Below are 25,901 nucleotides of genomic sequence, written 5' to 3'. Positions count from 1 at the left end.
GTTCAGGGCACATAGCCCAAAGCGTCACGGTTTGGTTTTTGTTCTTTGTTTTATCGGCGTCATTTTTTAATAAAGAGGAAATGTACGCTTACCATGCTGCACCTTGGTCCAGTCCTTCAGCCAGCCGTAACAGAACCTCCCACCACCAATGGACCAAGCAGCATGGTAAGGTGGACTCCTGGACATGGGAGGACGTTCTGGACGGCAAGGGAGTCTACACATGGGAGGAGATCCTGGCGGGAAGGGATCGCCTTCCATGGGAACAGGTGGAGGCAGCTAGGAGAGCAGAGGCAGCCGGAGAAAGGAACCAGCGGTATGTGGGAACACGGCTGGCAAGGAAGCCCAAGAGGCAGCCCCCAAAATTGTTTTTTTGGGGGACACGGGAGTTGGCTCAGGTCTGCTTCCTGACTCTGCCACACTCCCGTGTCCCCCAAAAAAACAATTTTGGGGGCTGCCTCTCGGGCTTCCTTGCCAGCCGTGTTCCCACGTGGCGTGCATGGGACTGGTCAGGCCCCGTGCTATGGGGTGATGTGCACGGTACCGAGGCTGAGTATTCACAGGCTGGTATGCTCGGTGCCAGAGTCCCGCATTTGCCGGGGGAAAGCTGGCATCCAGCCATGACCCAGTGTATCCTGTGCCTCCTCCCCGCACTCGCCCTGAGGTGCGTGTCCCCAGCCCGGGGCCACCAGTACAGGCACCACGCACCAGGCCTACAGTGCATCTCGGCAGGCCAGAGCCGCCCGTCTGTCCTGAGCTGCCAGAGCCGCCCGTCTGTCCTGAGCTGCCAGAGCCGCCCGTCTGTCCTGAGCTGCCAGAGCCACCCGTCTGTCCTGAGCTGCCAGAGCCGCCCGTCTGTCCTGAGCTGCCAGAGCCGCCCGTCTGTCCTGAGCTGCCAGAGCCGCCCGTCTGTCCTGAGCTGAGCTGCCAGAGCCGCCCGTCTGTCCTGAGCTGAGCTGCCAGAGCCGCCCGTCTGTCCTGAGCTGCCAGAGCCGCCCGTCAGTCAAGAGCTGCCAGAGCCGCCCGTCAGTCAAGAGCTGCCAGAGCCGCCCGTCAGTCAAGAGCTGCCAGAGCCGCCCGTCAGTCAGGAGCCGCACTTCACTCCGGAGCTGCCAGAGCCACCCTTCACTCCGGCGCTGCCGGAGTCTCCCGCCTGTCCGGTGCTGCCGGAATCTCCCGTCCATTCGGGGCCCGCTGCAGGGGTCCCCAGTCCGAGGTCGGCGGCGAGGGTCGTCGCGCCAAGGGCGCCACTTAAGTGGGCCAAGACGATGGTGGAGTGGGGTCCACGTCCCGCGCCAGAGCCGCTACCGCGGACAGACGCCCACCCAGACCCTCCCCTATAGGTTCAGGTTTTGAGGCCGGAGTCCGCACCTTTGGGGGGGGGGGTACTGTCACGTTCTGACCTTAGTTTATTTTTATGGTCTTTGTGTTAGTTTGGTCAGGGCGTGAGTTGGGGTGGGTAGACTGTTCTTTTTTCTATGTTATATTTCTATGTATTGGCCTGGTATGGTTCTCAATCAGGGACAGCTGTCTATTGTTGTCTCTGATTGAGAACCATACTTAGGTGCCCTTTTCCCCCACCTGTTTTGTGGGAAGTTAACTTTGTGTTTATTCAGGGCACATAGCCCAAAGCTTCACGGTTTGGTTTTTGATCCTCGTTTTGTCGGCGTCATTTTTTAATAAAGAGAAAATGTACGCTTACCATGCTGCACCTTGGTCCAGTCCTTCAGCCAGCCGTAACATGATGATGGTCACCAATATCACTAGACAACTAGCCTACAGCTGACCAGTCTGGAGAATACAGCTGGAGAACATCTCTGCCAACATTGTGCAGAGACTTGGAGAAGTTTCTGACACATCCGAAATCCAGGGGGTAAAAGGGTCGCTGTGGGACACGAAAACACCGCAAACATGGTTGTGTGCAGATATACTGGGGCAGAAAGAGGAATGGGCAGATGTTAAAGGAGTCAGATGTGCTGGGCAGCATAAATGGCGATCTTAAACAAGACTCGGCCTCCGACCAAGGCACTACACAGGGTAGTGCGAACAGCCCAGTACATCACTGAGGCCAAGCTTCCTGCCATCCAGGACCTCTATACCAGGCAGTGTCAGAGGAAGGCCATAAAAATTGTCAAAGACTCTAGCCACCCTAGTCATAGACTGCTCTCTCTGCTGCTACATGGCAAACGGTACAGGAGCACCAAGTCTAGGTCCAAGAGGCTTCTAAATAGCTTCTACTCCCAAGCCATAAGACTCCTGAACATCTAGTCAAATGGCTACCCAGACTATTTGCATTGCACCTCTCCACAGCACTGCCACTCTCTGTTGTGTCCCTTTGCATAGTTACTTTAATTAACTCTACCTACATGTACATACTACCTCAACTAACCGGTGCCCCCGCACATTGACTTTGTACCGGCACCCCCCTGTATACATTGTCATTTTTTACTGCTGCTCATTAATTACTTGTTACTTTTATCTCTTATTCTTGTCCGTATTTTCTGAAACTGCACTGTTGGTTAGGGGCTCGTAAGTAAGCACTTCACTGTAAAGTGTATTGTTGTATTCGGCGCATGTGACTAATACAATTTGATATCTGATCCAACAGAAGACCATGTTAGAGCGTCTGCTAGAACAGAGATAGCCCCTAACACCAATCTTCTCTGACCCCAACTACACCGGGAAAAATGACGCATCCTTTGCAGAGGATATTTCGAATGTGCTGAAGCCTATGGCCACCCTGTTTGCGCTGCACGCCGAGGAGGACCATGCATCCTTATCTGCATCCATGCCCATGCTGGCCAACCTCAAACGCCGTCACTTGGCCTCAGTGGAGGATGACAGCCCCACCACTAAGTCTTAAAGCAAATTCTGATGGAGGAAACAGACAAAAGATGGCAGCTCACTGCAGACAATTTGAGAATAGTCTATGTCCAAGCCGTAGACCCCCGCTTTTATGCTGCTTTTTCGTTATTTGACGATGCAAAACGGGTAGAAGCCTACATCAATGTCAACGCTGGACTGCTAGCTTGGTGGGGGGGAAATTAGGACAGGTATCCGAAGCTGGCCAGAGCAGCGAGATACCTCCTCTCCATCCCGCCACCTCCACTCCATCAGAGCGGATGTTTTCCAGAACATTTCTGCAGAAAATGTTGACAAGCTGGTAATCCTGTCTCATAACTTGAAAAGATTGTGGAAGTAGGTGGCAGCCCAGGTCTATGTGAGTACGCAGGCCAGTCCGATACAGTTGGCAGATAGAGAGAACATAGATAGAGAGAGAACATGTATAGGCCTAGGCCTATACAATACATTTTATGTTCAGCATTAGATTTCATAAGCTTCTTTAAAATAGCCTAGTCTACTGTTGTCATAGACTACAACTTCTTTCTTTTGTTATTCATTTATTCGTTATTAAACACAACACTCACTTCCGTCATCATGAAGTGCTTTGAGAGACTCGTCAAGGACCATATCACCTCCACCCTACCTGACACCCTAGACCCACTCCAATTTGCTTACCGCCCAAATAGGTCCACAGACGATGCAATCTCAACCACACTGCACACTGCCCTAACCCATCTGGACAAGAGGAATACCTATGTGAGAATGCTGTTCATCGACTACAGCTCGGCATTCAACACCATAGTACCCTCCAAGCTCGTCATCAAGCTCGAGACCCTGGGTCTCGACCCCGCCCTGTGCATCTGGGTACTGGACTTCCTGACGGGCCGCCCCAGGTGGTGAGGGTAGGCAACAACATCTCCTCCCCGCTGATCCTCAACACTGGGGCCCCACAAGGGTGCATTCTGAGCCCTCTCCTGTACTCCCTGTTCACCCACGACTGCGTGGCCACGCACGCCTCCAACTCAATCATCAAGTTTGCGGACGACACAACAGTGGTAGGCTTGATTACCAACAACGACAAGACGGCCTACAGGGAGGAGGTGAGGGCCCTCGGAGTGTGGTGTCAGGAAAATAACCTCACACTCAACGTCAACAAAACTAAGGAGATGATTGTGGACTTCAGGAAACAGCAGAGGGAACACCCCCCTATCCACATCGATGGAACAGTAGTGGAGAGGGTAGCAAGTTTTAAGTTCCTCGGCATACACATCACAGACAAACTGAATTGGTCCACTCACACAGACAGCATCATGAAGAAGGCGCAGCAGCGCCTCTTCAACCTCAGGAGGCTGAAGAAATTCGGCGTGTCACCAAAAGCACTCACAAACTTCTACAGATGCACAATCTTGAGCATCCTGGCGGGCTATATCACCGCCTGGTACGGCAACTGCTCCGCCCTCAACCGTAAGGCTCTCCAGAGGGTAGTGAGGTCTGCAGAACGCATCACCGGGGGCAAACTACCTGCCCTCCAGGACACCTACACCACCCGATGTTACAGGAAGGCCATAAAGATCATCAAGGACATCAACCACCCGAGCCACTGCCTGTTCACCCCGCTATCATCCAGAAGGCGAGGTCAGTACAGGTGCATCAAAGCTGGGACAGAGAGACTGAAAAACAGCTTCTATCTCAAGGCCATCAGACTGTTAAACAGCCACCACTAACATTGAGTGGCTGCTGCCAACACACTGACACTGACACTGACTCAACTCCAGCCACTTTAATAATGGGAATTGATGGGAAATGATGTAAATATATCACTAGCCACTTTAAACAATGCTACCTTATATAATGTAACTTACCCTACATTATTCATCTCATATGCATACGTATATACTGTACTCTATATCATCGACTGCATCCTTATGTAATACATGTATCACTAGCCACTTTAACTATGCCACTTTGTTTACATACTCATCTCATATGTATATACTGTACTCGATACCATCTACTGTATCTTGCCTATGCTGCTCTGTACCATCACTCATTCATATATCCTTATGTACATATTCTTTATCCCCTTACACTGTGTATAAGACAGTAGTTTTGGAATTGTTAGTTAGATTACTTGTTGGTTATTACTGCATTGTCGGAACTAGAAGCACAAGCATTTCGCTACACTCGCATTAACATCTGCTAACCATGTGTATGTGACAAATCAAATTGGATTTGATTTGATATTTACTGTAATACTGTTCAACTTTGTTGATTGAATACAAGGCCTACTGGCTGTAAGCCTACTGGCTGTAACTGCTATGTTCTTAATAATTTATTTATTTTGAACTGCTCTTGATTTTTTAGCCTATTGGATTTTTCCCATTCAGCAATATATCATATTTGAGAGACATTCGTGCTCGGGAGTCAGTGATAAGCTTCGGCTGTTTTAGTTTAGGCTACTGTAGGTCTAATTCAGATTAACTACCACGATAAAGCAATTAGAAAGTTGTTACCTGGTTGTTGTCAAATACAAGTATAGGCCTGTGGTGTATAACCAGTAGATTAGAAGCAAGATTGGGATGAAAAATGCAGTTTCGGGTTTATTCCCTACACATTTCCAATTCCAAAGTTTTGTGGAAACGGGAAGGGAACAAATCAGATGGCCTTCTCTCATCCGTCAGCCATCTCCTGCCACGCCAAACATTTCTGTCTCTGTAGCATACAGTTCCCCACTCTGCCACAGGTGTGCAGAACTGGCTCATGAGCGGTGCTGTAGGTGCGGAGTGCTGCCGCTGCAGTGGCGCTCTCCAAGGTGCTAAACTCAATCTTGCGAGCGCTTTCTCCCGCGCTGGTCGCTGTCCGCGATTCTGAAACAATCTTCAGTGGTGCACTCTGCTGGTTTGCAGGTTAAACAATAATTCATTTTCACTTAACCTTCTCAAATATTGTTACAAATATAGTTACAACAATATTGTGAAGCCTATTACTGGCAACTTCAGGAGATAATGGCATAATTTGTGAAGGCCAGCCTGCAACGGGAGGAGAAGGGTCCGGTGGGGGAAAAAATGACTACAAAGTGTACATTGGATAATTATGGTTATAAAGTCAGCCACGTCCAAAACTGAGTTTTGTAAGTGAGTTGGTGTATTTCTGATACATCACGTCTTACTTTTATTTTCCTGCATAAGTAAAAGCAAATAGACTAATTTTGGATTTCTCCCAGACCAAGATGGCAGCCATTTTCTTCCCATTATGGAACTGAGAGGTTATGACAAAGTCCCCTCTAGTAATTTCATAGGAGATCTATGTATCTGACATGGACACTCCTGCTGTATGTCAACCATCAAACCACTGGGGTTGGTGAGTATATTAGCTAAGTAGATAGCTGGTACTAGCTAGCTAGTAGCTACTTTTGGTTATACAACATAATATCATAATGCTAGCTAGCCAGGCTGGTTATTATAACACAGATGAAAGGGAAATAATACTGTAGCTAGCTAAATCAGGGAGATAGTTCAAGATTGATGTAGGGAAATGGCTTGAAAACCATCCACTGGGGTAACAGTGTGAATTATGTAGTGGAAATGTTTGTGTCCTCTGTGTCTCTGCAGATGTGTGACTACATGTTGGGTATTGTTTCATGTAAGTGTGTTCTGTGAATTTGCTCACAAGAAGGGAACTGATTGAAAGAGAACAGAAAGAAGGGAACACATTGTTACTTTGGACCAACGCCTAGAAACAGTGTGTGCAAGGTCATGATCAGCCTATTGCACAATGAGAGCAGAGATGCCTGGTTTGTGCACGAGTATAAAAATGATGCTAGAGACCTGAGACTGGGACAGAGATTTGTCTTCCAACAAGACAATGATCCAAAACATAAAGCAAAATCTACAATGGAATGGTTCAAAAATAAACATATCCAGGTGTTAGAATGGCGAAGTCAAAGTCCAGACCTGAATCCAATCGAGAATCTGTGGAAAGAACTGAAAACTGCTGTTCACAAATGCTCTCCATCCAACCTCACTGAGCTCGAGCTGTTTTGCAAGGAGGAATGGGAAAAAATGTCAGTCTCTCGATGTGCAAAACTGATAGAGACATACCCCAAGTGACTTACAGCTGTAATCGCAGCAAAAGGTGGAGCTACAAAGTATTAACTTAAGGGGGCTGAATAATTTTGCATGCCCAATTTTTTAGTTTTTGATTTGTTAAAAAAGTTTGAAATATCCAATAAATGTCGTTCCACTTCATGATTGTGTCCCACTGGTTGTTGATTCTTCACACAAAAATACAGTTTTATATCTTTATGTTTGAAGCCTGAAATGTGGCAAAAGGTCGCAAAGTTCAAGGGGGCCGAATACTTTCGCAAGGCACTGTATATTTCACTGGTCACCCCCAAAGCCAATTCCTCCTTTGGCCGCCTCTCCTTCCAGTTCTCTGCTGCCAATGACTGGAACGAACTGCAAAAATCACTGAAGCTGGAGACTCTTATCTCCCTCACTAACTTCAAGCACCAGCTGTCAGAGCAGTTCACAGATCATTGCACCTGTACATAGCCCATAGCATCAGTAAATAGCCCATCCAACTACCTCATCCCCATACTGTATTTATTTTGCTCCTTTGCACCCCAGTATCTCTACTTGCACATTCATCTTCTGCACATCTATCACTCCAGTGTTTAATTGCTATATCGTAATTACCTCAACACCCAAATAGAAATAATAAACTAGACTAACCCCTCAGTCATGCCCTGACCTACTCCACCATAGACAATAATGACTCTCTGTGGTCAGGATGTGACAACCTCCCTTATCTTACCTTATTTGCACACACTGTATATATACTTTTTTCCTACTGTATTATTGACTGTGTTTGTTTATTCCATGTGTAACTCTGTGTTGTTGTATGTGTTGAACTGCTTTGCTTTATCTTGACCAGGTCACAGTTGTAAATGAGAACTTGTTCTCAACTAGCCTACCTGGTTAAATAACGGTGAAATAAAATAAAAAATAAAAAAAAGAATGCCATTGTAAAGGAGGTGACTGACCCGCGAAAGATGCTGTGAAGTTTGAAGAAGAAGTGAGAGCAATCATTGCCATGTATAACCCCATCACCTGTGAAATTTAGGAAGTACTTGGTCAGTGTTTAAAGTTCAAGTGGAACCAGTGTAAGGGAGTTTGGAACAGTGATGCAACCATAGCCAACCGTGCTGACCAACTCACTGCTGTGTTTAATAATGTAAAGACAAGATACCCAAAACACACAGACCGGCAGAAAAAACATTCCACCATGATGAAGGCCGATGAGAGCTTTGAGGTCTATCAAGAACGAATGGAGAAGATCTTCTTCCAGCATCCTGGCCGGACCCCTGACCAAGATCATATGGCAGCCTGCTGTGCCATGCTGTGGTTACTGGCCTGCAACAAGACCTGAAGACAGCTGTGACCACTACATGCATTGGGTGGGAGACAAAGACCCTTTCTGATGTCAAACCTAACATCACCCATGCAGAAAGACAGATCAGGCAGAAGAACTCCAAGACTGGTGCGAAACTACAATGTGCACAGTTGATGTTTTTCGCTGGAGGAGGAGGATACCATGGAGGTGGAGGACGAGACTGAGGAGGAAGTAGAGGAAGGGGGAAGAGGCAGAGGGCGAGGAGTGCAATGCACCTCTGGAGAAGGAGACTGGAGCTGCTACAACTGTGGCAAGCCAGGACATTTTGCAAGGGACTGTCCTGGTGATGGAGATGACAAGGGTGAATGGCAAGGACCACCTGAAGATGTAAGGGTTGGAAATCCCTTTGGTGGGCAAAGACCATAGGATGAGGTGGAAACAGAAGAAGACTTCGAAGAAGACTATTTTATTTAATCATATTTAATAATTTTATCAAAAGTAATTGTACTTTTTCATCGTAATCGTACCTAAAGCTGTGCTATATTGTCGTGGAAATTTCCTGTTTTACCAAATAATGAGAGAGCAAACCACACACAATTTGAAGTGGAGATTTAATTGCATAGTGTGAGATGCTGCCACCATTTCATATTGGTGGAATTGTACTTAACATAAATCTTTCTCTCCACGGCCCTCCTCTCCATGCGCATCCTCTCTCCTTGGCTCCTGAACTAGAACTAGAACTAGAGAACATAGAGAGATAACTATCAATCAATCAAATGTATTTATAAAGCCCTTTTTACATCAGCAGATGTCAAAGTGCTTATACAGAAACCCAGCCTAAAACCCCAAACAGCAAGCAATGCAGATGTAGAAGAACATATTATTAGATACATACACATAATTGATCAGATACATAATGCAACATATTTACAAATAAACATTTCAGGTTTTAAAGCAAATGTAACTTATGACTTGCCGTGTGGGTGCTAAGTGGACATCGTCCAACCCTGCCTATAATAAGTAGACCTAGTCTACTTACCATAGCTGCTCTTAAACCTAAAGCTAGGTTTTAGAGTAATTATATAGCATGCCTACCTGCAACAGGACAGTAGACACTATTCAACAATGTGGAGTCAAGCCCAACACTTACACACCCTCCAGTGTATTAGTCCTCATAGGGTTAGCTGGGACAGAAGCCTGCACACCCCGTGGCTCTCCAGGAATAGGGTTGGTGACCAATGCCCTACATGCCATGACAGGTCAGGAAATCCTGATCCCTACTAACCCTAGTATAGGCAGACCTACTATACCTAATAGCACATATAGTCTATTGTTATTGTGGTGATGGCCATTAGACCACAAAAATGCAGTGTTGATCTGGGCCTGGACACTAATCCCTGAAATCCAAATAAACCTGAAGTCCTTAGAAACAACTTCCAGTGTATATCTGGAGGTATTGGATAGGTGTAAGCAATTTGCTTGTAGCTCCATCTTAATCTCTGATAGGCCAGGTGGGATTAAGGAAATGTCCTGTTGTGGTGTGTTGTTTTTGAAATTGGTATTGTATAGTTTTTTAGTTCTCAAAATGAGCTTGCTGGAGCTGATCTTGACTCTGCAAGACATTTCTTATCTCTGCAATATTGTTACAGGAAGGTATGTAGGTATATGTGAATGTAGGTAAATGTAATATAAAACCACTTCTAATACTTTTTGCATCACCCATCTATCTATCTAATGTTCAAATCAACACACATGTATTTTATAGTAGGCTAAGACTATAATGAAATATAACATAATATAATACGAAATAATATTTTTCCCAAACAACTTGCATCAAGGCAACGTGTGGAATTAACTTACTGTCATAAAAAAAATAATTTGAAACTTTTTCTGATCCACATTTCATCTCTTTTGTTAGGGAGCCGGAGATGTTGGTAGTTTGAAGGCATGTATGGCAGAAAGAGTCCCTGGTTACTATGGAGATGACCTAATTCACTGACAATGTCAAAGAGATCGCATTTATTTTGGTAGATCAAACTACAATTTCTACATTCAAGATAGGATAAACAAAATGATTCAGAAGATAATAAACCACGTTTATTTTAGTTACGTTTGTTCTCAACTTGTTTCTATTACTTTATAGCACGTCATATAAACTTACAGAGTAGGTAGCTATCTGGACCGCTAACTTTGTAGCCATGGATTGCGCACCTTCCATTGTTAGCTAAGTAGCTAGCTATTTATACACTTAGCTAACTGGTTGATGTTTTCCTTTTGCAACCAGAGGAAAGCAACATTCAACTCCACAAATGCTGTTTACATTGATATCCATACTGAATGAAGCACTTAAGGGAACTCATGGGGACCCTTAACTTTAAAATGTTTTGTGCAACTGACTTAAATTTAAGGTAACTTTAAGGGAAAAGATGCTGGGAAAATTGACTTATGTTTTATGCAACCAGGCCCAGGCATGTAATAACCAGGCGCTGCCTCGCAACCATCAATAGCCTATCCTATATTTGTATAGGTCACATTTTGAATGCATTTGGATTTTGGATTGCATGTTACACAACTTGCACTTGTGGTCTGGGTAGGTGTGTTGAAATGTATGTGAGCAAAATGTTGCTGTGACTTTTCCATTGTGTTTAGATGAGTGAACTTGTTCTCCTTTTCTTCAAGGAACATTATTTTGACCCAAGAACTGGAGATGGTTACTTGTCGTGGGAAATCAAAACCATCCAGGGGAATTCTGCTTCATCTGAGAAACTAGCCAGTCATTCAGTGGCGGCCCAACAACTGAGAGAGACTCCATTCAGTCCAGAGGTTACCCTGAGTAATGAACATTGCAGGGAGGCCATTTTCCTAATGATGCCTTCTATTGATCTGAGGTGGTAGGTGTGGTGAAGTTCTCAGACCCAGAGGCTTGCACCGAGGGTCAGGATAAAGATGGGTCTGTGACGGTAGGAGTGAAATTTGGGGGAAATGTGGACTTTTGCCTTTTGGCTGATCCATTTGTGGTTTCAGGGTGGGTGAAAACAGAGTTGAGTGCTGTGGAATCAGTGAAGGTAACCAGAAGTGGTCTGGTGATAATAGTTTGTGTTTCTGCTGGTTAGAGGGAGCAGGAGCTCCGCGTTAAATGAATGGGGACAGGAGAGGTGAATTGTTTTGATCTCAAGAAAAGGGCTTAATTGAAAGGAATGATTACTGGGGTAGCAGTAAATGTGAAAGTTGACCAACTGAAGGGGAATATTCCTGGTGTTCGTGATGCTTGTCATTTGGTGCGATGCAGACAGGGTGGCATGAGTACTGAAAATTAAAAGTTGTTCTGTTCTTTTGAGTCTTTGCCCAACAAAGTTATGTTAGGAGCTTTTGTGCCGAATACATTACGTTGTTACAGGTGTCAAGCTTATGGGCATGTGGCAGCAGTGTGTAGGAGGGAGATTCTTATGTTGGAGAAGTGTGCAGAAGGGCATGAGACAAAGGGATGTGTAGGATTGGGGAAAGTAGGGGTATAATGTTAATTGGAGGGGTGCCCATGGGGCTGGGGATCAGAAATGCCCAGTGCGAGAGAGACAGGTTGAGGTTTCCAGGGTTAGAGTAGTCCAGAGGCAGTGAAGAAAGTAGAGGACAATGGGTCAAGGGATCCTGAAAGGAGTGTGTGAGTAGTAGATCTTTACTAGTGCAGAGGGATAGGCCAACAAGTAAGATTGGATTTTTAGCGTTTATTAACTGTACTGCAGGGATGGAACATAAGTCATGGAAAATTGAGGTTGTGGTGGCAGCTGCAGAGGTATTTGGGTGTAAGAGACTTGATGTCAGAAGAGGTACAGGGTGTGTTGTGGTGGTGTCCCATCCTTTCAGACGGTTGGGCAAAGGTAGGACTAGATAGGTTTAAGGTTTAAATAGTGGATTATGTTGGTAGGTTATTAGTGAGTGTAGGGTTTATGGTAGGGTATTTGTTGATTTTCAAAATATTTTTAAGCAAAGTAAAAGGGAATTATACTCCAGTCTAGTAGGTGGCGGTAATGCAACATTTATTGGATGCCAACCGCCGTTAAACCTCATCGGAGAAGACAAGTAAAAGCTGTGATTTTGCTGACCGAATTTCTACGGTTCATGGATGTGAAGAGTCTGGCAAGCTCTTCAAAGTCAACATTTGAATGTAGTTGTAGTTGGACATTGTTTCTAATCCTTGACTTGGACCATCGGTGTAAATTAAAACTATACATTTGGACCAGTTGATATTACCAGTTTGTTGGCAAAATTCTGCCCTTGTTGGCTAAATAATTACTGTTTTAATACTGCTGCGTCAAACCCATAAGTATCTGAGTAGACGTGGAATTTTGGGCAAAAAGCATGATTGCATAAAACCAATGTTTTGTTCTGTCCTTGTGTCATTTTATTTATGCGGTTTGGAGAGACAACATCAGACAGGATTTTGGAGCGGTGGGCAACTGCATTCAAGCTAAATATAATCGAGCAAAGCAAGGACCTTGCCTCCACACCTAAACTTCAGAAGCTGATCCATGCAGCAGAATCTGCAGTCAATGAAGAGGAAACTGACACAGACGCTGTATGTTCGATTAGCATAATCTGACTGAACAGCAAAGGGAGACGGTCCACTCAAAAATACTTAAGGAAACGCGAGCGAGCAGACTCTTTATATTCATCATCTCCTTAGTGCTCATGTTCTGATTGATAGACTGCTCACTCACGTAGCCAGAACCACATTTTGAACATGTCATTGTGCTATGCTCTGCGCTTCTGGACCAAAAATGTGAATAGGTGTTATAATGGCGATGATCTCTTCCAAACCTGTACCCTATTTTGCATACTTTCCCAGATGACGCAATTTTGTGCTTGTTTTTTAAAATTAGTATTTTACACTGTTTATTGTTGAAATGAAAACAGGTACAGCTCTTATTGGGATATCATATTCCAGAATCTATGTGTCTCTTGACATGACAGAATTCCTTATGTTTTGAAATCTCAGCACATATAAAAAAAACAATCTAATTTGATGTTTGAAGCATGGCACTGAATAAATCATTTTTGGACATGATGCAACCGTTCTGTTTGGATTCATTGTTATTTTGTAATTCCAGGTGGCACTACATTTATACACCTGACAGAGTAACCAGAAATGTGAATGTTAAATGTTGTGTTCAATGCTAGGAGTTAACTTTAGATTAACACTAGTGTTGAATAGAAATAATTGTTCATTATCCCATAGTGTTAAATTTGAGTAACTCTGGCAAGTGTAATGCAGTGTTAATATATATATATTAACTCTCAAGTAGCCATAGGCAAGATAAAATGTGCCACACCTCGGCTCTCTGACCATCTGTCCGTCATTAAAAGTACTACTGAATTACTACACAAAACCTATTTGTGCAGTAGTGACTATGTAGAGACGTGTAGGGGTTGTGTATTGAATGTGTAGTTTATGCACTACTCAAGATAAACAAGTAGAGTTTTGTAGTGTTCAGTAGGAAAACAGTGTGTCCAGTAGTAATCAGGTGGGGCTTTTTACTACTTGATGTTGGTAGTAAATAAGTAGTCAAAACACTACAGCTTTACTACACAGGCCTTTTGCAAGTGCAGAAGACAAAACAGGAAGTAGTTGGTTGTTGTTTGCTAGCTACTGTATTTGACAATACCGAAGGTAATCATCTTTAACCGTTCGTCATCCTGTCTTTCATAACCCCTATGCTGGCACCATCGAAGTTTAACTTTCTTTTATTGCTAGCCAAAAATTGTATTATGTTTAGCCTAACTGTTTGCTAGCCCCATTGAAATGTGGCAATGTAGTCTCTGTTTGTCATGCTAGCTAATACGTATGTTTGTTTGTATGCAAATGTACAGTAGCCTATGTTCATATTGGTATACTTACCCATTCTACTTCCCTCTTTTGGCCTGTTGCCAGGGAGGCCCTCGACATAAGAAAACTGGAGGCCACTGTTGGTAAAATTAACATTGTTTATCAAATGTTTTTGTCTTATGTGACCTCTTTGTCTGTGTTACTTCCTTCAATAAGCCAAAAATAAGAACAAAGCTGGGCAGTAGAGTCTTGCATGGGCTACAATGGCACTTTTGTAGGAATGGTGGTTGAACGCACTGTAGTGTCACTGTGCCAATATTATTATGCGTTTGCGTGTCCCCCACGCCCGAGCACGCTTTCATCCACCAATTTGGGACAGGAGAATCTTTGTGCGTTGCGTGCCCAAGAGTCCAGCCAAGGTCACCCTGGAAACAAGCTTCACTGCGATAAAAAGGGGATACTTTCCGCAGTCAAATGATCTTTAGATAGGTTGTACCTAGAGGGAGTACAGCTACGAGCTCAGTCAGAACCCTTTAGATAGGACTCGACTCCTTTTTAGAAATGTGTCAGTATCTCGCAGAGGTGGGACTAGTGGTCATGAACGGAGGTTGGACAGTGTGAGAATGAGTAACCTGCCAAATGTATGACCATATTGGAGACATAATTCCCTCAGATTACACAGACCCACAAAGAACTCAAAAATAAATCAAATTTTGATAAACTCCCATATAGAGATCGACCGATTATGATTTTAACGCCGATACCGATTATTGGAGGACCAAAAAAGGCCGATAACGATTAATCGGCCAATTTATATATTTATATTTGTAATAATGACAATTACAACCATACTGAATGAACACTTATTTTAGATTAATATAATACGTCAATAAAATCAATTTAGTCTCAAATAAATAATGAAACATGTTCAATTTGGTTTAAATAATGCAAAAACAAAGTGTTGGAGAGGAAAGTAGAAGTGCAATATGTGCCATGTAAAAAAGCTAACGTTTAAGTTCCTTGCTCAGAACATGAGAACATATGAAAACTGGTGTTTCCTTTTAACATGAGTCTTCAATATTCCCAGGTAAGAAGTTTTAGGTTGTAGTTATAGGACTATTTCTCTCTATACCATTTGTATTTCATATACCTTTGACTATTGGATGTTCTAATAGGTACTTCAGTATTGCCAGCCGAATCTCGGGAGATGATAGGGTTGAAGTCATAAACAGAGCAATGCTTGAAGCACAGCGAAGAGCTGCTGGCAAATGCAGGAAAGTGCTGTTTGAATGAATGCTTACGAGCCTGCTGCTGCCTACCACCCCTCAGTCAGACTGCTCTATCAAATCATAGACTTAATTATAATATAATAACACGCAGAAATACGAGCCTTAGGTCATTAATATGGTCAAATCCGGAAACTATCATTTCGGAAACAAAATGTTTATCCTTTCAGTGAAATACGGAACCGTTCTCTATTTTATTTAACGGGTGGCATCCATAAGTCTAAATATTGCTGTTACATTGCACAACCTTCAATGTTATGTTGTAATTACGTAAAAGTCTGGCAAATTAGTTAGCAACGAGCCAGGCGGCCCAAACTGTTGCATATACCCTGACTCTGCGTGGCAATGAACGCAAGAGAAGCGGCACAATTTCCCTAATTTATATTGCCTGCAAACATGAATTTCTTTTAACTAAATATGCAGGTTAAAAAAATATACTTCTGTGTCTTGATTTTAAGAAAGGCATTGATGTTTATGGTTAGGTACATTTGTGCAACGTTTGTGATTTTTTCGCAAATGCGCTTTTGTTAAATCATCCTCCGTTTGGAGAAGTTGGCTGTCTTTGTTAGGAAGAAAAATTAATTCATGCTTTTGTTACTTCTAGGTTAGACTACTGCAATGCTCTACTTTCCGGCTACCCGGATAAAGAACTAAATAAACTTCAGTTAGTGCTAAATATGGCTGCTAGAATCCTGACTAGAACCAAAATATTTGATCATATTACTCCAGTGCTAGCCTCCCTACACTGGTTTCTTGTCAAGGCAAGGGCTGATTTCAAGGTTTTACTGCTAACCTACAAAGCATTACATGGGCTTGCTACTACCTATCTCTCTGATTTGGTCCTGCCGTACATACCTACACGTACGCTACGGTCACAAGACGCAGGCCTCCTAATTGTCCCTAGAATTTTTAAGCAAACAGCTAGAGGCAGGGCTTTCTCCTATAGAGCTCAATTTTTATGGAATGGTCTGCCTACCCATGTGAGAGACGCAAACTCGGTCTCAACCTTTAAGTCTTTACTGAAGACTCATCTCTTCAGTGGGTCATATGATTGAGTGTAGTCTGGCCCAGGAGTATGAAGGTGAACGGAAAGGCTCTGGAGCAACGAACCGCCCTTGCTGTCTCTGCCTGGCCAGTTCCCCTCTTTCCACTGGGATTCTCTGCCTCTAACCCTATTACAGGGGCTGAGTCACTGGCTTACTGGTGCTCTTTCATGCCGTCCCTGGAAGGGGTGCATCACTTGAGTGGGTTGAGTCACTGATGTGATCTTCCTGTCTGGGTTGGCGCCCCCCCTTGGGTTGTGCCGTGGCGGAGATCTTTGTGGGCTATACTCGGCCTTGTCTCAGGATGGTAAGTTGGTGGTTGCAGATATCCCTCTAGTGGTGTGGGGGCTGTGCTTTGGCAAAGTGGTGGGGTTATATCCTTCCTGTTTGGCCCTGTCCGGGGGGGGGTATCATCGGATGGGGCCACAGAACGCAAGAGAAGTGACAATTTCCCTAGTTAAAAGATATGCATGTTAGCAGGCAATATTAACTAAATGTGCAGGTTTAAAAATATATACTTGTGTATTTATTTTTAAAAAGGCATTGTTTATGGTTAGGTACATTGGTGCAACGACAGCGCTTTGTTTTTGCAAATGTGTGTCACGCCTTGGTCTTAGTATTTTGTGTTTTCTTTAATTATTTGTTCAGGCCAGGGTGTGACATGGGTTTATTGTGTTGTCGTATTGGGGTTTTTGTAGGCATTGGGATTGTGGCTGAGTAGGGGTGTAGCATAGGTTTGGCTGCCTGAGGCGGTTCTCAATCAGAGTCAGGTGATTCTCGTTGTCTCTGATTGGGAACCATATTTAGGTAGCCGGGGTTTCACTGTGTATTTTGTGGGTGATTGTTCCTGTCTCTGTGTAGTGTTCACCAGATAGGCTGTAATTAGGCTGTAATTAGGTTTTCGCGTTCCGTTTGTTGTTTTGTATTTATTTATTTCATGTATCGCAATTCTTCATTAAAGAACATGAGTAACCACCACGCTGCATTTTGGTCCTACTCTCCTTCGACAGAAGAACGCCGTTACAATGTGCTTGTTAAATCGGCCGTTTGGCGAAGTAGGCTGTGATTCAATGATAAATGAACAGTTACCGCATCGATTATATGCAACGCAGGACATGCTAGTAAACCTAGTAATATCATCAACCATGTGTAGTTAACTAGTGATTATGTTAAGATTGATTGTTTTTTATAAGATATGTTTAATGCTAGCTAGCACCTTACCGTGGCTCCTTGCTGCACTCACTTAACAGGTAGTCAGCCTGCCACACAGTCTCCTCGTGGAGTGCAATGTAATCGGCCATGATCGGTGTCCAAAAATGCAGATTACCGATTATTATGAAAACTTGAAATTGGCCCTAATTAATCAGCCATTCCGATTAATCGGTCAACCTTTACTCCCATATCTATTGGGTGAAATACCAGTGTCCAATCACAACAGCAATATTTGTGACCTGTTGCCACAAGAAAAGGGCAAGCAGTGAAGAACAAACACCATTGTAAATACAACCCATATTTATGTTTATTTATTTTCTCTTTTGTACTTTAACTATTTGCACATCGTTACATCACAGTATATAGCCAAAATATGACATCTGTAATGTCTCTATTCCTTTGGAACTTTTGTGATTGTAATGTTTACTGTTCATTTATGGTTTAATTCCCTTTTGTTTATCTATTTTACTTGCTTTGCCAATGTAAACATGTTTCCATGCCAAAAAAGCCCTTTGAACTGAATTGAGAGAGAGAGAGACCAAGAGCACGAGTGTTCTTGATGAAGCAAGCAATAAACAAACTCACCATGAACAACATTCATTGGTGTAAAGTACTTAAGTAGTACCTTAAACTATGTTTACTTAAGTCATTTTTGGGGGTATCTTACATTGCTATTTATATTTTTGCCAACTTTTACTTCACTACATTCTAAAGGAAATTATGTACTTTATACTCCATACATTTTTCACGACACCCAAAAGTACTCATTACATTTTGACAGAACAATGGTCCAATTCACGCACTTATCAAGAGAACATCCCCAGTCATCCCTACTGCCTCTGAACTGGCGGACTCACTAAACACAAATGCTTTGTTTGGAAATTATGTTGGAGAGTGCCCCTGGCTATCTATTTTATAAATGTGTGCCATCTAAGGAATTTAAAATGTTTTCTACTTTTGATACTTAAGTATATTTTAGCAATTCTGTTTACTTTTGACACTTGTGTATATTTAAAACCAAATACTTTAGACTTTTACTCAAGTAGTATTTTACTGGTTGACGTTCACTTTTACTTGAGTCATTTTCTATTAAGGTATCTTCACTTTCACTTTTAAGTATGACAATTGAGTCTTTTTCCCACCACTGCTTATTGTCCCAACCCCAGCCCAGACTAATAACGTGATGAAGACATTGCGAACATTACTGTAGGCTACATGGACTATGAAACAACATCGCCATCAAGCGGACACTGAACCACATTTCCATGCCAAGAATCGAAACTCCGGCGATATTCTGATTGGTTGCTTTATTTTTGCGTCATTTCCTGCATATGACTTTCACCGGGAAGGAGCTTTGGCGCGAAATCTTCTGTTGCGTTGAACTGTGAAGCTAGCTACCAAAAAAGAGCTGAAGGTTATCAATACATTTGAAATAACTAGCAATGTCTCCGGTTTCTAAGCCAGAGAAGGACGTGGACAACCCGGACGGCGGTGAGTCTGACCGGAATATTACTGCAAACAAGCTAGCGTGAATACCCGAAACGATTTAGCCAACAAGCTGTCAGCTAACTATCGTGGGCTAACAACAAAGCAAGCAACTCACGTTAATAGAATGACTACATTTAGCTAGCTACGTGCCATTAAATTAACACCTAATGTTAATAAATTGCATAATTACCCACAGTTAACTGGCCATTTAGCTACTGTGATGTTGACATTTTATACTTTAATTAAGACATACTCCGCTGGTACTTTGGCGACAAAGTATTTTTTTTAAACCTCCCGCATTGAGCTACACGTGTCTCTGTAGTTAATACATGTATATAATATATGCGCAGAACTAATGTTTTACCTCAATTAGCCACAAAATCCCTAGTTTGAGAGGAACTTTTCTTGGAGCTGTGCTGGACGCCATTTTCCCTTAATTCCACACCCAGGTCAGCCAGTCCACAGCAATTAAGAGTTCTAGCCAATGAGCTTCAGCTCCTCGCGTTTTTCTTCTAGCAAGAGGCCTACCCAGCGTAATCCAATGAGGTTGCAGAGCGGCTCTCAACAGCTCAGTGGAAACAGCAGAGAGAGCGCAATGATGTGGTGTCCTTACTTTATCTGCAAATATGTGAAGTAATACACCATTTTCAGCGACCACTCCTGAGTTCTACTTTCTACTGGCAAAAAATATATACAACAGTACCCGGAGAATCTCTTTTAAAAGCTGGCAGTCACTTGCCTGAAATGCCTGTAGGAGAACAACTGGGTTTTGAACTCTCGTCTTTTAACTCTTTCTGCTTTCTCTCTGCCCCTTTCTTCCCCCATCTTTTATGCTCCCTCCATCTCAATCTCTCCCCCCACTCCATATCTCTCTCACCCCTCACTCTCTTCCTGTTTTCTCTCTCCAGAGAATGACTGCGGCCTGGCAATGGGTCGCTCCAGGAGGGAGAAGAAGGAGAAGACAGGGAGGAAGTCAGCTCTGGAGCAGCTCAAGAGAGCCAAGAAGGGAGAGAAAGTCAAATATGAGGTGAGAGTTGTGTGTGGGTGTTGTCCAAGTCCTGATCTGACAGAGGTGTGTTTGTGTCCGCCCCTTTTAATCTGTGTGTTAAGTGACCAAGTTGTAGAGTGTACGTTATCGTGTGGGTGTTATAGCCAAGCCTTGTTTTAACATGTGTGTGGAATCTGTGTGTGCAATCTGTGTGTGCTGTGTGTAGGTGGAGGATTTGACCAGTGTGTATGAGGAGGTGGATGAGGAACAGTACTCTCGGATGGTGAGAGAAAGGCAGGATGATGACTGGATCATTGATGATGGTGAGTTGGTCTGAAATGCCTTCAGAACCTTTCTGTCTTCTCAGTCCCAAGTTATAGCAAGTTCTCTCTCTCTCTCAGATGGCACAGGGTATGTGGAGGATGGGAGAGAAATCTTTGATGAGGATTTGGCGGATGATGTGTTAGAGAAAGGCGCCAAAGGTAGGAACCATGTGTGCGTTTGTGTGTCTGTGTGAAAACAAGCCTGTGTGTGTCTCCAGCCTAATTGTTGTTTGTTTGTGTGTAGGTAAAGCAGGCGCTAAGGGAGCAGACTCTAAGAATAACATTAAGAAGGCAGCGGTGGCCAAACCCAACAGCATCAAAAACCTCTTCATGAACAGCAACGTCAAGAAACCTGCTGAGGTGAGTGTTTGTGCACCTGTTTATCAAAAGTCGCTTCGCTAATCATGGGTGTGTGTTTCTCACCCTCTTTGACCCTATACATGCAATCCAAAACACTAAATAGTTAGTGTTCTAGTCCATTTGTTTCTATTTTGTAATTGAACCAGGATTGTGTGTTTTGTGTCTCTTACAGAAAGATGTGGACCTATCCAAAGATGACCTACTAGGGGACATTCTACAGGACCTGCACTCTGATGTCAGTCTCTCCTGTCCTGTCAACCTCCACACCTTCTCATAGCGGGGAAAAAATAGTGCATGTCAGCTCACTCGCACATGAAGTTTACTCCGCAAGTGGTTCAACAACGCTTCAGCCTTAATGTTTTTTTTTTGTCAGCTTGCTGTGTATGGTTTAGTCCAGCTCCTGTAATTCCCCTTTCTTAAACCAAGTTCAGCTAGATCATTTGGTAGATGCTTAGATTTCAGCTTGTTGTTTGATTATTTTTCACGAAGACATGGACTCACTGGGGGTGAATACGCTATCAGTGTGTCTGAGTGTCTCCATCTGCCCCCTCTTTCAGAGGCCGTCACCCCTGACTTCTCCGGTCGTCACTCTGAAGAAGAAGAAGGCCCTCGGAACTACCATGAACCCCTTCTCCATCAAAACTCAATCCTCTAAGGTACACTTCTCTCTCTCCATTGATCCCTGCCCCCTCTAATATTCCATTAAGGCCAAACGTTACTGAGTACACCCCTGGTCTTCTTCCTGTTGTAATGTGTCACTTCCCTCCATCGCAGGAGTCTCCATCTGCCCAGGGGTCAAAGGTGAAACACCCTCCTCCTGGTGAGCTGACTCCCCGGGTGCCCTCCTGCCTCCCCACCTCCAGGCCCTCCGTCCCAGTGGAGAAGAAGAGAGTGAAGGTGGAAGAAATTGAGGAGGGTAAGAAATCAGACTAGGAGTTAATCTAGCACTCGCTGGGCCGGTTTCCTGGACCCAGATTAAGCCTAGTTCTAGACTAAAAATATAAATTGAAAGTGCTTTTTAATCCAGCATTTGGTTTAAATCGGCAATCATATTATATTTTATTTGTCACGTGCCGAATACAACAGGTGTAGAGACCTTTCTGTGAAATGCTTACTTACAAGCCCTTAACCAACAATGCAGTTCAAGAAATAAAGTTGAGAAAATATTTACTAAATAGAATAGGTGGTGGTTGTCAATGTAAATAGTCCGGGTGGCCTTTTGATTAATTGTTCAGCAGTCTTATGAATTGGGTGTAGTAGCTGTTAAGGAGCCTTTTGGACCTAGACTTGGTGCTCCGGTACCGCTTTCCGTGCGGTAACCGAGAGAACAGTCTATGACTTCGGTGATTGGAGTCTGACAATTTTCTGGGCCTTTTTCTGACACCGCCTCGTATATAGATCCTTCGATTGCTGAAGCTTGGCCCCAGTCATGTACTAGGCTGTACGCAGTACCCGCTGTAGCGCCTTACAGTTGCCATACCAGGCGGTGATGCAACCGGTCAGAATGCTCTCGATGGTGCAGTTGAAGAGCTTTTGAGGATCATAAAAGGCATTTCGCTCGTCTGGTAGGCTCACGTCACTGGGCAACTTGCGGCTGGGTTCCCTTTTGTAGTCCATAATAGTTTTTAAGCCCTGCCACATCTGAGGAGTGTCTGAGCCGGTGTAGTAGGATTCAATCTTACTCCTGCATTGATGCTTTGCCTGTTTGATGATTCGTCTGAGGACATAGCGTGTTTAAAAAAAAAAAATCCTGATTAGTGTCCCACTCTTTGAAAGCGGCAGCTCTAGCCTTTAGCTCGATGCGTATGTTGCCTGTAATCCATGGCTTCTGGTTGGGACATGTACGTACGGTCACCGTGGGGGTGACGTCGTTGATGCACTTATTGATGAAGCCTGTGACTGAGGTGGTGTACTCCTCAATGCCATTGGATGAATCCCCGAACATATATATATATTTATTTTATTTTTTATTTTACCTTTATTTAACCAGGCAAGTCAGTTAAGAACACATTCTTATTTTCAATGACTGCCTGGGAACAGTGGGTTAACTGCCTGTTCAGGGGCAGAACGACAGATTTGTACCTTGTCAGCTCGGGGTTTTGAACTCGCAACCTTCCGGTTACTAGTCCAACGCTCTAACCACTAGGCTACCCTGCCGCCCCATATATATATATATAATTTTTTTTTTTTTTCGTCCAAGATGGCGTAGCAGTAAGTCGTCCTGTCGTATCGTCTCTGTAAATATCGTCTCTTTTTCGTTTTAGATATTTTTCTTCGCATATCTTTAAAAACATTTTGCTAAACCTAAGCTTCCAAATACTCTCCTGCAACCCGCCTCACCCAATGTAGCTACTCAACTGAAGCTAGCCAGCAAACCACCAGCTATGCTAGCGGTCTTCAGCTAACCGGTCATCAGCTAACCTTTAGCTAGGAAAGCTCTCGCCAGTTCGAACAGCGCGACGCTAACCAGAGCATAACGGACCTATTTATTTTTTTATCCCCGGATTCCCACCACAAACGGAACATTTTTCAGCTGGATCTTCACAACTAGCTATCGAGCTAAACCGCAACCCTGGTTGATTACTCCTGGCTAGCGTTTCCACCCACGTAGCTTGAAGCTAGCCCGGCCAGAGCTCCTGTGCTCCTAGCATACTCCTGGGCTACAATACCCGGACCCACGACCTGTCTATCGATGTCACTGCATGAAGAGGAATAAACAGACTCACCCCATCGCGACGTCCTCCAAAGGCTAACTCTCTAGCCCTCGCTATCTCCTTGCTTGCTAATTCGGCATGCTAACTGCTAGCTTGTTTAGCCCAGGTCTGCTAACTACTACCTTGTTTACCCCGGCCTGCTAATCTGTTAGCTTGTTAGCACAGGCCTGCTAACCGTCTGCATCGCCGCGTCCCAAACACGCAGTGGCCCATATGTACTTTCTATCTCTTCCCGATTTTTAAAAAATGTGTTTCTACCTTCCGGAAACCTGCCTCACCCAATGTGATACGGAATCGCTATTATTTTAAATTTTTAGAACACACTCAAGAACCTCCAGAAGCTAACCAGCTAACTAGCTACAAGCTATTTAGTCATTGTTAGTTTTTTTAACCTGGATAACACTCGCCAGTCCAGCCCCCCGGCCCCATCCACCGCTGCCCCCTGGACTCTGATCACTTGGCTACATAGCTGATGCACGCTGGACTGTCCATTAATCACGGTACTCCATTCTGCTTGTTTGTTTTATCTGTCGGCCCCGTTGCCTCGTCAATGCCATTTTACCTGCTGTTGTTAAGCTAGCTGATTAGCTGTTGTCTCACCCACTGTTTTAGCTAGCTTTCCCAATTTAACACCTGTGATTACTGTATGCCTCGCTGTATGTCTCTCTCAAACGTCAATATGCCTTGTATACTGTTGCCCAGGTTAGTTATCATTGTTTTAGTTCACAATGGAGCCCCTAGTCCCACTCCTCATACCCCTGATACCTCCTTTGTCCCACAACCCACATATGCAGTGACCTCACCCATTACAACCAGCATGTCCAGAGATAAAACCTCTCTCATCATCACCCAGTGCCTGGGCTTACCTCCGCCGTACCCGCACCCCACCATACCCCTGTCTGCGCATTATGCCCTGAATATATTCTACCATGCCCAGAAACCTGCTCCTCTTATTCTCTGTCCCCAATGCTCTAGGCGACCAGTTTTGATAGCCTTGAGCCGCACACTCATACTACTCCTTCTCTGTTCCGCGGGTGATGTGGAGGTAAACCCAGGCCCTGCATGTCCCCAGGCACCCTCATTTGTTGACTTCTGTGATCGAAAAAGCCTTGGTTTCATGCATTTCAACATCAGAAGCCTCCTCCCGAAGTTTGTTTTACTCACTGCTTTAGCACACTTTGCTAACCCTGATGTCCTTGCCGTGTCTGAATCCTGGCTCAGGAAGGCCACCAAAAATTCAGAGATTTCCATACCCAACTATAACATCTTCCGTCAAGATAGAACTGCCAAAGGAGGGGGAGTTAGCCTGCAAAGTAATGTCATACTTTCCAGGTCCATACCCAAACAGTTCGAACTACTAATTCTGAAAATTACTCTCTCCAGAAATAAGTCTCTCACTGTTGCCGCCTGCTTACCGACCCCCCTCAGCTCCCAGCTGTGCCCTGGACACCATTTGTAAATTGATTGCCCACCATCTAGCTTCAGAGTTTGTTCTGTTAGGTGACCTAAACTGGGATATGCTTAACACCCCGGCAGTCCTACAATCTAAGCTAGATGCCCTCAATCTCACACAAATCATCAAGGAACCCACCAGGTACAACCCTAACTCTGTAAGCAAGGGCACCCTCATAGACGTCATCCTGACCAACTGGCCCTCCAAATACACCTCCGCTGTCTTCAACCATGATCTCAGCGACCACTGCCTCATTGCCTGTATCCGCTACGGTGCCGCAGTCAAACGACCACCCCTCATCACTGTCAAACGCTCCCTAAAACACTTCTGTGAGCAGGCCTTTCTAATCGACCTGGCCCGGGTATCCTGGAAGGACATTGACCTCATCCCGTCAGTTGAGGATGCCTGGTCATTCTTTAAGAGTAACTTCCTCACCATTTTAGATAAGCATGCTCCGTTCAAAAAATGCAGAACTAAGAACAGATACAGCCCTTGGTTCACTCCAGACCTGACTGCCGTCGACCAGCACAAAAACATCCTGTGGCGGACTGCAATAGCATCGAACAGTCCCCGCGATATGCAACTGTTCAGGGAAGTCAGGAACCAATACACGCAGTCAGTCAGGAAAGCTAAGGCCAGCTTCTTCAGGCAGAAGTTTGCATCCTGCAGCTCAAACTCCAAAAAGTTCTGGGACACTGTGAAGTCCATGGAGAACAAGAGCACCTCCTTCCAGCTGCCCACTGCACTGAGGCTAGGGAACACGGTCACCACCGACAAATCCATGATTATCGAAAACTTCAAGCATTTCTCAACGGCTGGCCATGCCTTCCGCCTGGCTACTCCTACCTCGGCCAACAGCTCCGGCCCCCCCGCAGCTCCTCGCCCAAGCCTCTCCAGGTTCTCCTTTACCCAAATCCAGATAGCACATGTTCTGAAAGCGCTGCAAAACCTGGACCCATATAAATCAGCTGGGCTTGA

General features: G+C 44.3%; 2 protein-coding genes across 3 annotated transcripts in view; one reads left to right on the top strand and one right to left on the bottom strand.

Annotated features, from left to right (window-relative positions):
* LOC118361658 (choline-phosphate cytidylyltransferase B-like) overlaps positions 1-19,556 on the bottom strand; it is a 32,805-nt gene extending 13,249 nt beyond the window's left edge. Inside the window, exon 1 of the mRNA XM_035741771.2 lies at positions 19,450-19,556. Coding sequence (XP_035597664.1) covers positions 19,450-19,512 — 63 coding nt within the window. The 5' untranslated portion in view covers positions 19,513-19,556. The remainder of the gene's footprint in view (positions 1-19,449) is intronic.
* pola1 (polymerase (DNA directed), alpha 1) overlaps positions 18,912-25,901 on the top strand; it is a 93,486-nt gene continuing 86,496 nt past the window's right edge. Inside the window, exons 1-8 of one of the 2 annotated variants that reach the window (XM_035741767.2) lie at positions 18,912-19,088; positions 19,994-20,112; positions 20,300-20,396; positions 20,475-20,555; positions 20,641-20,756; positions 20,929-20,991; positions 21,314-21,412; positions 21,531-21,672. In XM_035741767.2, the coding sequence (XP_035597660.1) occupies positions 19,040-19,088; positions 19,994-20,112; positions 20,300-20,396; positions 20,475-20,555; positions 20,641-20,756; positions 20,929-20,991; positions 21,314-21,412; positions 21,531-21,672 (766 nt within the window). In that variant the 5' untranslated portion in view covers positions 18,912-19,039. The remainder of the gene's footprint in view (positions 19,089-19,993; positions 20,113-20,299; positions 20,397-20,474; positions 20,556-20,640; positions 20,757-20,928; positions 20,992-21,313; positions 21,413-21,530; positions 21,673-25,901) is intronic. The other variant, XM_035741766.2, reaches the window with a different exon arrangement.

Source organism: Oncorhynchus keta, chromosome 28 (assembly GCF_023373465.1).
Source record: "Oncorhynchus keta strain PuntledgeMale-10-30-2019 chromosome 28, Oket_V2, whole genome shotgun sequence".
In the NCBI taxonomy this organism is placed as follows: Eukaryota; Metazoa; Chordata; class Actinopteri; order Salmoniformes; family Salmonidae; genus Oncorhynchus; species Oncorhynchus keta.
The sequence above is the reverse complement of the archived record's forward strand: the minus strand, read 5'-3'. Positions and strand labels throughout refer to the sequence as shown.